This window comes from Sceloporus undulatus, chromosome 8, assembly GCF_019175285.1.
Source record: "Sceloporus undulatus isolate JIND9_A2432 ecotype Alabama chromosome 8, SceUnd_v1.1, whole genome shotgun sequence".
Taxonomy (NCBI): Eukaryota; Metazoa; Chordata; class Lepidosauria; order Squamata; family Phrynosomatidae; genus Sceloporus; species Sceloporus undulatus.
In genome coordinates, this window is record NC_056529.1 from 21,670,971 (window position 1) to 21,683,769 (window position 12,799).

General features: G+C 46.0%; 1 protein-coding gene across 1 annotated transcript in view; it reads left to right on the forward strand.

The window, feature by feature from the left end:
• The first annotated feature begins 2,437 nt into the window (after positions 1-2,437).
• The window catches only part of SLC22A31 (solute carrier family 22 member 31), a 13,378-nt gene continuing 3,016 nt past the window's right edge, over positions 2,438-12,799 (forward strand). The window contains exons 1-8 of the mRNA XM_042438719.1: positions 2,438-2,741; positions 3,887-3,990; positions 5,437-5,591; positions 6,524-6,692; positions 7,535-7,671; positions 8,534-8,642; positions 9,714-9,928; positions 11,428-11,539. Of these exons, the coding sequence (XP_042294653.1) occupies positions 2,709-2,741; positions 3,887-3,990; positions 5,437-5,591; positions 6,524-6,692; positions 7,535-7,671; positions 8,534-8,642; positions 9,714-9,928; positions 11,428-11,539 (1,034 nt within the window). The 5' untranslated portion in view covers positions 2,438-2,708. The remainder of the gene's footprint in view (positions 2,742-3,886; positions 3,991-5,436; positions 5,592-6,523; positions 6,693-7,534; positions 7,672-8,533; positions 8,643-9,713; positions 9,929-11,427; positions 11,540-12,799) is intronic.

Here is a 12,799-nt window from a genome sequence, read left to right on the forward strand (position 1 = left end):
CAAGCTTGTTTTCTGCTGCTCCAGAGACTAGGACTCAATGGAGCAATGGATGCAAGCTCCAGGAAAAGAGATTCCAGATCAACATTCAGAGGGTCATTCTGATGGTGAGATCTGTTTGAGAGTTTGGAGTCCCCTCCTTCAGAGGTCTTTAAGCAGAGGCTGGACGGCCCTCTCTTGGGAGTGCTTTGATGGAGAGTTCCTGCATGGCAGAATGGGGTTTGGACTGGATCAGGGCCCTTCTTGGGGTCTCTTCCAACGCTAGGATTCTATGACTGATCTATGCATGCACATAAACACATGCTCTGCAGCACTCTTTAAGGGAAAACAGTTTTGCAAGATAAGGACAGAGCCTCCCCAGCTGGAAAGAAAGGTAAAGTCAACACCTGGGAAGCCTGGGTTGGGTGGCGCTTGGCACAAGGGCCCCAAGGGCCTTCGGCGCCAGGTGACTCATGCCACGCTTGGCACATTTTCATGCAATCAGATGGAAAAGAGAGACATTGAGATTCATATATATATATATATATATATATATATATATATCCTGAATCTCAATGTCTCCCATATATATATATATAAAATGGAGCAGTAAACCATCATAAGAAGAAATGAAAGAAATAGGAAAAGAAGAGGAAAAATAAGTCAGAAAGTATTTTAAAAACTCAACCTCCTTTCAATAGCAAATATCAAGAGCAGGCAAAGAAGAAACAGATGTCGATAAAACTCAAGAAACAAGTGTTATGAATTTGTATAAAATGAGAGTAAAGACTAAAGGAGGCAGATTTTATCTTCTTGAGATTAGAATAATATAGTAAAGGATTTGGAAACTCAAGATCAAATTGTGTGAAGAAATTTGGATTTAGGCAAAGCCTTCCAAAATGAATCAAAGAAGATGCAGATCCTGTTGAATGAAGAGGAAATTCCATCTTCTGTCATAATTTGGGTCTAAACGTGTTTAGATTTGCAGTTGATGAAGAAATAGGAAAAGATAGAAACAGATCAGCAATGTATGTATCGAGTGAAGAAAGAAGCATTTGTGTCTTTCCTTTTGTCTAGCATCCTTTTTAATATAAAACAAAGTTTGGGGAAAGTTTTATTCTTCTGCCATTTTGGCCGATAAGAAGCTCTCTCTCATCCCTGTCTGGCTTCTTCTTGGATCCAGAAGGAAGGCATGAAGGAGGCCTATTGAAAGAAAGGCAGGAAACAGGAGCAAGAAAGAGTGCAGAGAAAAGGGAAGCCATGGAAAGCCATCTTCCTAAGAAGAGGCTTCGTTTGGCCAAGGGCTCTTGAGCCAGGAAGCCCCATTCCGGGAGGAGCAGCAGAGCCTCAGGTGCAAAGCCAGGCCTGAGCCCCAAGGTACAGCGGGGGAGGCTTTGGCCAAAGGCTGGCGGCTGCTGCTGCTGCTGCTGCTGCAGTCCTTTCTGGCTTCGAGCCCCTGGGCACACTCTCTCAGCCTCAGGGCCAGGAGGAGGAGGAGGAGGAGGCGGAGGCACCTGCAAACCAGCAGCCCTGCCTTGGCCTTGGAAGAAAGGAAGGAAGGAAGGGCTTTGGGAGGAGAAGGAGGAGGCTCCCGAGAGAGGCTCTGCTGCTGCCTTACCTGCCGCCCTTTCCGCACCTGACAATTAAGGAAGGAAGGAGGCGGGATCGTCCCAGATTAGGACACCAGCCCTTGGCCTCCTCCACCCACGGAAGGAAGGAAGGAAGGAAGGAAGGAAGGAAGGAAGGAAGGAAGACCCCCTCGCCCTCCAGGGACTCCTCCTCTGGACTACCAGGCAGCCAGCCCTTCCTCCTCCTCCTCCTCCTCCTCTTCCTCCTTTTCTTCTTCCTCAGCTTTGCCCTCCTTTTCTTCCTCCCCCTCTTCCTCTTCTTTTCTTCTCCCCCCTCTTTTTCCTCTTTCCTCCCCTCCTCTTCTTTCTCCTTCTCTTCACCTTCCTCTTCCTCCTCCTCTTTTCTCCTCCTTTCTTCTCCTTCCTCCCCTCCTCTTACTCTTCTTTTCTTCTGACTCTGCCTCCTCTTCCTCTTCTTCCTCCTCCGCCTTTCTTTCTTCTCCCACCCTCTCATCTTCCATCCTCTTCCTCATCTCCTCTCCCTCCTCCTCCTATTCTTATTCTTTATCTTCCTCTTCTTCCTCCCATCTTTCATCTTTTTCCTCCTCTTCCTCCTCTCCTTCCCTCTCTCCTTCCTCTTCCTCCTTTTCCTCTTCCCTCACCCTCCTCCTCCTCTTCCTCCTCCTCCTTCCCACTCTATCCCCTCTTCTTTTCTCCTTCTTCCTCTTCCTCCCCTCTCCTTCTTCTCCTTCTGCTCTCCCTCCTCCTCCTCTCCTCCTCTTTTTCTTCTTCTTCCTTCATCTTCATCTTCTCCTTCCATCCTCTCCTTCCTCCTCCTCTTCCTCTCCTTCCTCTTTGCCTTCCTCCTCTTCCTCCATGGCCATAGAAGGGGCTCCTCTGAGGTCTCTCTCGGGGGTCTTGGGGCACCGCTGGCGTCTCTTGGCCGCCTCTTGGGTCCCCAACCTGCCCTTGGCCCTGGCCTTTGCTGGGGGGCTCTTCCTGGCCGCCTCCCCACCCCACCATTGCCGAACGGACCCCCCCAGCGCCGACCCCCGAAATGCCTCCGCCCGAGGACCCTGCCTGCTCTACCGACCTCCGCTGCCAGGGGGCGCCCCCAACGCCTCCGCCGCCCCTTGCCCCTGGGGCTGGCAGTACGCATTGCCCATGGCCGGACTGTGGTCAACGGTGGTCACTCAGGTCAGGGACAACAAAGAGGTTTTCTGGGGGGTGGAAGATGGGGTCTGCTTTGGGCATGGGCAAAGTTCCCCCAGATGGAGAACCCATGCTCATCTCTAATGGGTCCCACACTTTGGTCCTCCAGGTCTTTGGGACTTCAGCCCCCAGGATTCCCAACCCTTGGCCAAGTCCAAAAACACCTGGAGGACAGCTCCAACCCAAAACCTACCAAACAGGAATACATTTGTGTGGGGTTTTCGGGCTCTGAGGCCGTGTTCTGGAAGAGTTCATTCCTGACGTTTCGCCAGCATCTGTGGCTTTGGCATCTTCAGAGAACGCCAGCATGGAAGAGAGTGGGGTCTATATACTGTTGGTTGAGAGGAAGCCATGTTAACCTGTGTGTTGTTCTGCTGCTGAATGGCAAGGCCTATAGAGTGTCTATTGACGTAATGATCCACGGTCTGCTGGGATGGAAACCCCATTAACCCTGGGTGCTTTTCCTTTGCATTTGCTGGGGCTTGCTTTTGGTCTTTTTCAGGACTGGGAGCCAAACCTTGTTCACTTTCAGGGTTTCTTCTTTCCTGTCGGAGTTGTTGTCCAGGGGTTTGTGGAGTCCAGTGGCTTCCCTGGGCATCCGGACCGGACAGTTGTTGCCCTGGTCCAGCGTATCTAGGTTTTCCTGGGTCTGAGCTGGAATAAGCATTTGCCTGTAGAGCCCAGTCCAGGGGCTTCACTTCATCTTCCAAGAAAAGTGGGCTTCACAGATCCTTTTTGCCCAGTCTACCAGTGTTTTTATTGGGCTTCTTCGTTGTGCAGGTATCTGTCCTTGTGTGTAGGTTTTCTGTGTGGCCCAACCATTGGTTCGGTTTGCGGATGACCAAGACATCTAAGAATGGCCTCCCTTTTCTTTTTCCATTGTGAATTGGATGTTTGGGTTGAAGTGGTGAAACGCCAGGAAGAGACGCTTCTAGAACACAGGCACAAAAATCACAATAATAACAAGAACAACAACAGTAGGGTTGCCAACCCCCACCATTACCTATAGGACATGGGGCTGTTGGGAGTTGCAGTCCGGCCACATCTGGAGATTTCCACCCCGGGTTTTGGGGTCCGATTTGGGTCCGCCCGCATCTCACAGCCTTCCTTTTCTCTCCCCGGTTCCGCAGTGGGACTTGGTTTGCTCCAACCGCTGGAAGGTGCCACTGGAAGAAGCCACTTTCCTCCTAGGATGGCTCCTTGGCTTCCTGGGCTTCGGATCCACCTGCGACAGGTAAGCCCTCTCCATCAGCATCTGGCAGGGATTTCCTTGGTAGGGGTCCAATGTCTTTCTGACAGTCCTCTGATAAAATACAAATCCTGTATTCAGTTATTACAATTGCATAATTTACTACATTACTACTACACTCTTATAAACCTAATCATTGTAATAACATTTCTAATATCTTCTATTATTCGGTGTTATCATTATCCTTATCTACTAGACTTCCCCAGTTTCTTTCACAATAAGTCCTATGCTTCCGAAGTATGCTTTCTTTCTCTTTTGTTTCTCCAAATCAAAATTTCCATCAAGATTTCCTCGACGCCATTCCACATTTCAACCACTCTTTATCTTTCTCATATTCTACCTTATAATAATGTCTTCTTTCCTTATTTCTCTAACTCACTTTGTCATTGCAATATTCTGTTAGCGGAAACCATTCATCCTCTATTTTTTTCTATGTCCGTATGATTTAACCACGAGTTCAGTTTGTCCACCTCTTGCATATCCAATACTTTCATTGACCCACCGTCTGTCGTTGGGAGTTCGGCTTCTCCCCAAAATGGTGCTATTATTCTTGCTGCTGAAATCATGTACAGTAGCATTTTCCACCGTTTGCTTTCTAAATCCGGGGGTAGTATATTTAGCATATTCAGTAGGTATATTTCTGGCTTCAATTGAAATCTAATTTGCAAAATTCCCTGAATCATATTGTGTTTGAGTCCTCTGCTCCTTGGACTAGAAATCAGTCTTTGCAAGGTTTGTTGAACCCCCAAATGGTCTTCAATAGCCGGGTGAACGGAGAATGTTGTGTTTCAAGATTAGTTAACTCATTCCTTGTCATTCATTAACCTCTGAACAAATTATTATTATGTTTATGTTTATTTATACCCCGCCTTCCTCCCAGTTCAGGGACTCAAGGTGACTTACAAATTTAATTTACTTTGCTATATAAATAAAGCATAGTAATAATATTTGCTTACTTGTACACTTGTCCCTCCGTATTCGCTGGGGTTAGGGGCACAAGACCCCCACCATGAACATGGAAAAACCGCAAATAACAAAAACACCTGAGAGGACACCTCTCTAGGAATAATCTCTAGGTCCTCCAATGCAACTCTGTGGTCAACATCTGTCAGAAATTGATCATAGAACTGCAATGGAGGAGCCACAAAGGCCTAGTAGAGTGTTCTCTCTAGGAATCTCTAGGATGCCTTTCAGTGCAACTTTTAGTTAAAGTTGACCACAGAGTTGCACTGGAGGAGGACCTAGAGATTCCTAGAGAGAACATGTCAATCAAATCCGTGAATAATCAAATTGGCAAATATAAAAGCCGCAAATATGGAGGGATGAGTGTACGTACTGTTCATACACTAAATATTAATTACCCAAATCCTAAAGCATATGTATGCGCAACCCAGCCGTCTGCCTTGCTGACCCTCCATTTCTTCCCCCCAGACTTGGCCGCCGGACCACCTTCGTCTTCTCTCTGATGCTCTCCGTCCCGCTGGGCATCACCGTCTCCCTGGCGCTGAATTACGTGATGTTCTCTCTGGCGCATATGCTCTTTGGTGCAGTGCTGGCGGGTGCCTTCCTCTCCCTCTATGTTGCAAGTGAGTAGCACCCCAAGGAGAAGAAAAGGGATGATGGGCGGTAGAGTCATGGGCCTACATTATGGTTCTGGTGTGGTTCATTTGTTCTGGCGGGGTCTCTTGGCTGCGTGGGGACAAGGAGAGCAAAATTTAAAGTCCATTAGCAGCAATAAAATAGAGTCCCAAAGTTAGAAGAGACCCCAAGGGTCAGCCAGTCCAACCTCCTTCTGCCGTGCAAGAATACACAGAATCACAGAATTGGAAGAGACCTCCAAAGGCCATCCAATCCAGCCCCATTCTGCCGTGCCAGAATACACAGAATCGTTTAAATTAATTTTAATTCGTATTTAAAGTGTTGGTGTTTTAATTAAGGTAAGGCATAAGGGGAGATGTAATTTTTAGTTGTTTACATGTCTGTATTTGTTTATGTGTTTTCTGTAACTCGCCTTAATCTTTTTGGAAAGGCAGGAGGTAAATAAAATCTATCATCATCATCATCATCATCATCATCATCATCAATCATCATCGAATTGGAAGAAGTGTCCAAGGGCCATACAGTCCAATGCCATTCTTCTATGCAGGAATACACAGAATCATAGAACTGGAAGGAGCTTCCAAGGGCCAAACACTTCTCTAGGCATTTGTAGATCCTCCAGCATGACTCTATGATCAATGCTCTGGCAGATGTTGACCATAGAGTTGGACTGGAGATTCCTGGAGAGGTGACAGGGATGCTGTTTTAAAGAGTTTTAAACTTTACATTTTAATGTTTTTAAGTGTTTGAATTGTCTAATTGCATGTTTTGGGGTTTTTTTTTGAGCTTGTGCTGCAATTTTCCCAATGATTTTAAACAACTCCATTCTTTCCGCACAAACCCCAGAGGCAAAAATCCTTTTTTATTTGCCTTGTGGCTTTGAAGTTTTCCCTCTTTGTTCCTGGGGCTTTTCCTTTAGGGCTGGAGCTGTGCGATCCTCCGCAGCGCCTGACGGTCAGCATGAGCGCTGGCTTCTTCTGGGTGGCCGGAGAGCTGCTCTTGCCCGGTCTGGCCGTGGCCTGCAAGGAATGGCGTCTCCTGCAAGGGATGGTCACGCTGGCCCTGGCCCTGGTGGCCATCTGCTGCTGGTGAGTTTGTTGTTTGTGGGTTGTGGCCCTTGTTGTTTGTGGCCCTTGAGATATCCCCGAATCATGGTGACCCTGTGGATGAGACATCTCCATCACTGGGTTCAATGCACTCAAGTGGCGCTGAGCAAACCCTCTCCAGTGGAGCACCTCCAGGACGGGGCCCTTTATGCTCAAGGACTGAAGAGAGTAAGCGCACTCAACCCAGGCCTTGCAAACATCACACAAATCTTTTCAATGACATTCTAGGGACTTATGCAATGCCAGCTGGTGGCAATGGGGGCAAAGTGCGGACGGTTAAACGCAGCTTGGACCCAGAGGTCCCACGGATTCACGCATCCACAGCTTGAAAATATTTTTGAAACTATTTGAATGCTCCAAAACACTGGTTGAATCCATGGATTAATAATCCGTGGATATAGAGGGCCAGCTGTAAAATGGCAAAATTAAGGTTTACTTTTTGGGTTTATATGTCTCGTGTGTGTGTGTGTGTGTGTATAATATATATATATATATCCAACAATACTGTATACAGTCACCCTCCATTTTTGCAGGGATCCATTCTGGATCCCCCTGCAAAAATGGAAATCTGCTGATATTTAAGACCTATTGGCTTGAATAATAATAATAATAATAATAATAATAATAATAATAATAATAATAATAAGTTTAATTTATATCCTGCCTCTCCCAAAGGATCGAGGTGGGTTACAACACCTCGTAATGCATAAATAAAATACATGAATATTGGTTATTTTGCCTTTGATGCCAGATCTCCCACAGACTCCTCCGCCGTTTGAGGAGTCCCTTATGTGTGCGCATGTTGTGTTTGTGTTTATGCCCAGGTGCCCTTCCCTGTCTCCGGAGTCCGTCCGCTGGCTCTTGGCCACTCAGCAGCTGGAGGAAGGCAGGAAGGTTTTGCGCAGCTTGGCTGACAGCAACGGCATCCGTTCGGAGGATGATTTAGACGCTCTGTTTGCAGGTGAGATCTTGGAAGGGATGGGTCAAGGATTGGTCCTAACCACATGACAGTGGAGTAGTGAATCCATTCCATGTTTAACCTGGACATTTAAAGGTGCTGAAAAATAGTTTCAGCACTTTGGTGTGGGCCTTGAGATCGGTCCAAAACCTGGAGTGGGTTCACTGCCTGACCGGCGTGGGACAGTGGTGTCACTAGGGCTGGCATCACTCGATGCAGTAACTCTTGGGGTCATCTCCTCCATATTGACCACCTCCCATGCCACACCATCCAGAATCCTTGGTAATGTTTTTCGTACTGCAGTCGCTCCCTGCCCTTATCCACAGATATTTTTTTATCCATGGATTCAAGCATCCGTGGCTTGAAAATATTCCAAAAAAGTGTACATTCCAAATATCAAACCTTGATTTTTCCATTTTATATAAGGGACACCATTTGCTCTGCCATTATATTTAATGGGACTTGAGCATCCATGGATTCTGGTATCCATGGGGGATCCTGGAACGAAACCCCAGCGGGTAACAAGGTCCCACTGTAATGTTACTCATAATTCTGGTATATTGCTGAATGTAATGGTAATGTTGCTGTGCGCCTTCGAGTCACTTCTGACTTCTGGCAATCCTAAGGAGAACCTACCATGGATTTTTTTTTTTGTGGCAAAATTTGCTCAGAGGAGGTTTGCCATGGCCTTTTAGCTAAGCGAATATGACTTGCTCAAAGTTACTTGGCTAGTAATCGAACCCTGTTGTAGTCCAACACACAAACCACTAAGCCACACTGGATGCCATGCTGAAAGTGCCTTTCTGGTTGAGCGCAAGCGTGTGTGTTTTGGCTCAGGGTAACAATGGCCTTTTTCTCTCCCCAGAACTGGACAACTTGTCCGAAGGGGTCCCCCGGCCAAAATACTACAGCGTCTGCCAAATCTTCTGTACTCGGGTTGTGTGGAAGAACAGCCTCATCCTTGGCTTCACTGCGTAAGAGCCCAACTTGGGCAGGGAATGAATGGGGGAGTCCACAGATAGGGATTGGGGTGGTGATGTTCATCTATGTTGGCAACCTCCCTTCCTTCTTCACTTAAACATTTCTCCCCCAAAGTGGCTCGCAAGCAACCGCATTTTGATGATTTTAATTTGTAATCCACCCCGAGTCCCATTCTTCAGGAAAGAGATGCATAAATAAAGATGAAGATGGAGATCTGCATCAAAGCCGGACCATATATACTCGACTATCTGTCAACTTCATGTATAAGTCAAGGGCAGATTTTGGGGCCAAAATTATGGATTTTGATATGACCCGTGGATAAGTCAGGGGTAAAATTTAGGGGCATGCAATTAAAGATGTAAAGGATGAAGCAAGGAAAGCATTGCCCACATGGCCAAAAGGACATTTACCTACATAAATGTCCCTCCAATACCACCTGAACCTAAAACAGCCACATCTTGACAAAAAGCAGGGTTGGGACTACTAACATTGTCATCTTTCCCCCCTTCTGTATGATTTTTAACAATTTTGCCAAATGAAGAAGCCAGTGGAGCTTTAAAAGCTTGCAACACGGATTTTGTGCATTTTGGTTGAGCCCATAAAGGTACCTCTGTTTTGTCCATTTTGGATGCTGTTGCACTTAGTTACAAATGTGCAAGTCTGGCTTATGCATTTGTAACTATCTGCTTAACAGGATGACAGCCAAAATGCAGCATTGCTATTGCCCATAACTTGGTTTGTACTCTTGAATGTTGCTGTAAACCACAATGTGTGGTTTCCCTGGCTTTTTGTTGTGTGCCTTGAAGTCGTTTCCAACTTATGGTAACCCTAAGGGGAACCTATCATGGGGTTTTCTTGGCAAGAGTTGTTCAGAGGAGGTTTGCTATTGCCTTGCCCTGAGGCTGAGAGAGTGTGACTTTCCCAAAGTCACCCAATGCGTTTCATGGCTGAGAGAAGAATCAAAACTTGGTCTCCAAAGTTTTAGTCTCAACACTCAAACGACTGCCTTTGTTTCACCTGCAGCACATCTTATGGTCTCCGTGTCCTTCTTCGCATCCTTGCAGGTTCATTGGGAGTGGGATCCGCCACTCTTTCACCCGCAACCTGGCTCCCTACGCTCCTCGGTTCTACTTCCCCTACTTCTTGCAGGCGGTCAGTGAGGCATTGGTGCTCCTCTTCCTCTGCCTGACGGTCGACCGCTTTGGACGCCGAGCCGCCCTCCTCTTCAGCACCATCCTGACGGGCGTTTCTTCGCTGCTCCTGCTGGCTTTGACTCAGTGTAAGGAAGGGGCTGCAGGACGGGGATGGAGAGAAAGACAGGGATGCCAGGAGTCATGGGATGTGGGTATCACAATGGCAATGGATCTGGGATACATAGTTTGCCTGTGTGCATCACATGCCCATGCTGTGTTTGAATAAGGGCAAGGTTAGCCTTCTCCCCCCACTCTGCCTAACCTTGGCATATGCAGTTTGGCTTACTTGCTTGAGCCACCTCTCAATTGGCTCTATAAGCACCTCTTCTGCATGCATTATACAGTAGGCCCTTGTTATGCGCTGGGGTTTGGTTCCAGGACCACCAGTGGATAACAAAATCCATGGATATTCAAGTCCCATTAAATACAATAGCACAGCAAAATGGTGCCCTTTATATAAACTGGCAAAATCAAGGTTTGCTTTTTGGAATGTATGTTTTTATTGAATATTTTCAAGCCGTGGAGAAGGAGGGCCAACTGTCTAATATTGGAATGTATTGCATTGTTTTTAATCAATCCTATTTTACTCCTTTTTTTATTGATCGTCAGAAATAAATATACTGTATCTACTCTACTGTAAGTGAACCTCATGTCTAAGTCGAGGGCAGATATTGGGGCCAAAATTAGGGATTTTGGTATGACCCGTGGATAAGTCGAGGGTAAAATGTAATGAAGGATGTAAAAGACAAAGCAAAGGAAAACAATGCCAAAAAATAGTTAGCAGGCATAACTATTTGCACTCATAGTAAAGGCTGGATGGATGAGAGAGTAGAAGGGGATCAGTGCTTCCAGGGCAGATTAAACTCTTGCCATTCAGCAGGGGATGACTGAGATATATATATATATTGTGTGTGTGTCTATATAGATAAATATACAATAATTATATATATATGATCTAAAGTACAGTACTTATATTGATCCGTGCATAAGTCGACTCAGGTTTTTTGGGTCCATTTTTTAATCTAATTTCTAGAGCCTATACAGTATGTAATCTCTTCTGCCTGCGCATTGTATTAGATCAGAGGTGGTCAGAGCATGCTCTCTCTGAGGCTGTTTTGGAGCCAGCCGTGGATCTTGCCTGAACCTCAAAAACAATTGTTGCAAACACCTCTTTTAAAAATAAATGAATGAGTAACCCATACTGTCCTCCCTGATGAATTTGTGTTTACTCCCTGAAGGAGAAAAGGTTTCTCTTGGGCACAAAACTACCCAAGAGACGTTTAAATATGGCTCACTTACAGAAGAGATGGGAAGGGGCTTTTTAATGATATTTTTAATTTAAAAAAACACACTTCTGGGATAAATAAATAAAATAAAAATAATATAAGCGTGCCATATTTTCAGGTCTCTTTGGGTAGCTTTGAAAATTGGGGTGCATGGGATGAGTGTTACAGTTCGGTGGGTGGCCAATGTGTCCGGGTGATGGTTGTTCACCCGTGCATTATATGATCCGCCGGGGCATCACTTAGCTATGGACAGACCTATTTCTTACCCAGACTTTCTCCTCTGTGCCCCTTTTCCCTAGACATGAAGTCCTGGCTGGTCCTGGCCCTCTCTGTCCTGGGCATCCTCTCCTCGCAAGCGGTCACTGCCCTCAGCATTCTCTTTGCCAGCGAGGTTCTGCCCACTGTGGTCAGGTAAGAAAGGATTTGCAATCTGACCTCTCATTGTAGCCTAAATATCCCAAAGGCACCAGATCCTGTCTGCTTTTGGAAGTGAATTAGGGTCAGGTTTGGTTAGTCCTAGGATGGGAGACCGCCAGGGCATACCAGGTGCTATAGGCTCTATTTCAAAGGAAGGGCAAAACCACCTCTGAGGATTCCTAGCCTAAGAAAATCCTATGGGATTAATGGGATCGCCATAAGTCGATAGGTAACTTGAAGACAGACACACTTTGTGCGCATGTGTTTCTGTGTGTGTGTGTGTGTGTTTTCACATAGCCAAAAACTATACCCCAGAACTTAGACTAAAAGGGTGACTGTAGCTTTATTCCAAGATGGGGGGATTTTTTTTATTTTTGCCAGGCTAAGGACAAGGTTTCTGGACATTTGGAAAACCCCATCAGGAAGACTAATGCAGCAGTAGGGTTTGTGTGCAGTTTTCTCTGCACAAGAGAAGCGCATGTTTTGTTTTGTGCATAGAAAATATGCTTTCTGCTCAGGTAGCAGTGTTTCATGCACAGACTTAATTTCCTGAAATACTTTGCATTGTGCAAATGCAGGGGAAATCCTGCAACAAGAAAAGAAAGCGACAACATTTACTTGTCCTTGCAAGGATGACACAGTTGAAGATTTAACACCTGCCCCCAAGTTGGGAAACAATTGTGCAACTGAGGCAAGGCAGCAAAGGTCAATCCGATGCTCAGTGTTTGTTCATGCGCAATGTTTATCCATGTGTCACTTCGTTTCTGCAGTTTTGAACCAAATGCAGACATTTTGCATTGGACACAAACATCCAGCCACTTCTACATGTTATCAAGTATGGTTTTATATAAATTTGGGGTGCCATGACCCCTGACTGACCTCATCGCTAGCCGCCATTATCCCAAAAGCCATCAGACCACGTAGCTGCAACCCTTGCTAGGCATGGTCACAGGGAAAAGGTAGATTTAAACCTTTCAGCAGCAGTTTTAGGAGTTGCTAGACCGGATTCACAAGCTACCTGAAGCAGGAAGACAATAGCTATAACTTCCACGTTAATGAGCCAGTGATTAAATTAATGGCTCAACCATCAAGATATTTGCTCCCCCTGGAAAGGGGCCAGACCTATGCTTTGTGTATCTATTGTGTAAGTTTCAGCTTAGACAAAGCTAAGCCATCAAGCCTTTTGTCTGCCAGGCTGCCATAGCCTGAGGTTATGTTTAGCAGTATATAAGGACCTCGTTTCCAGCCCTTCCT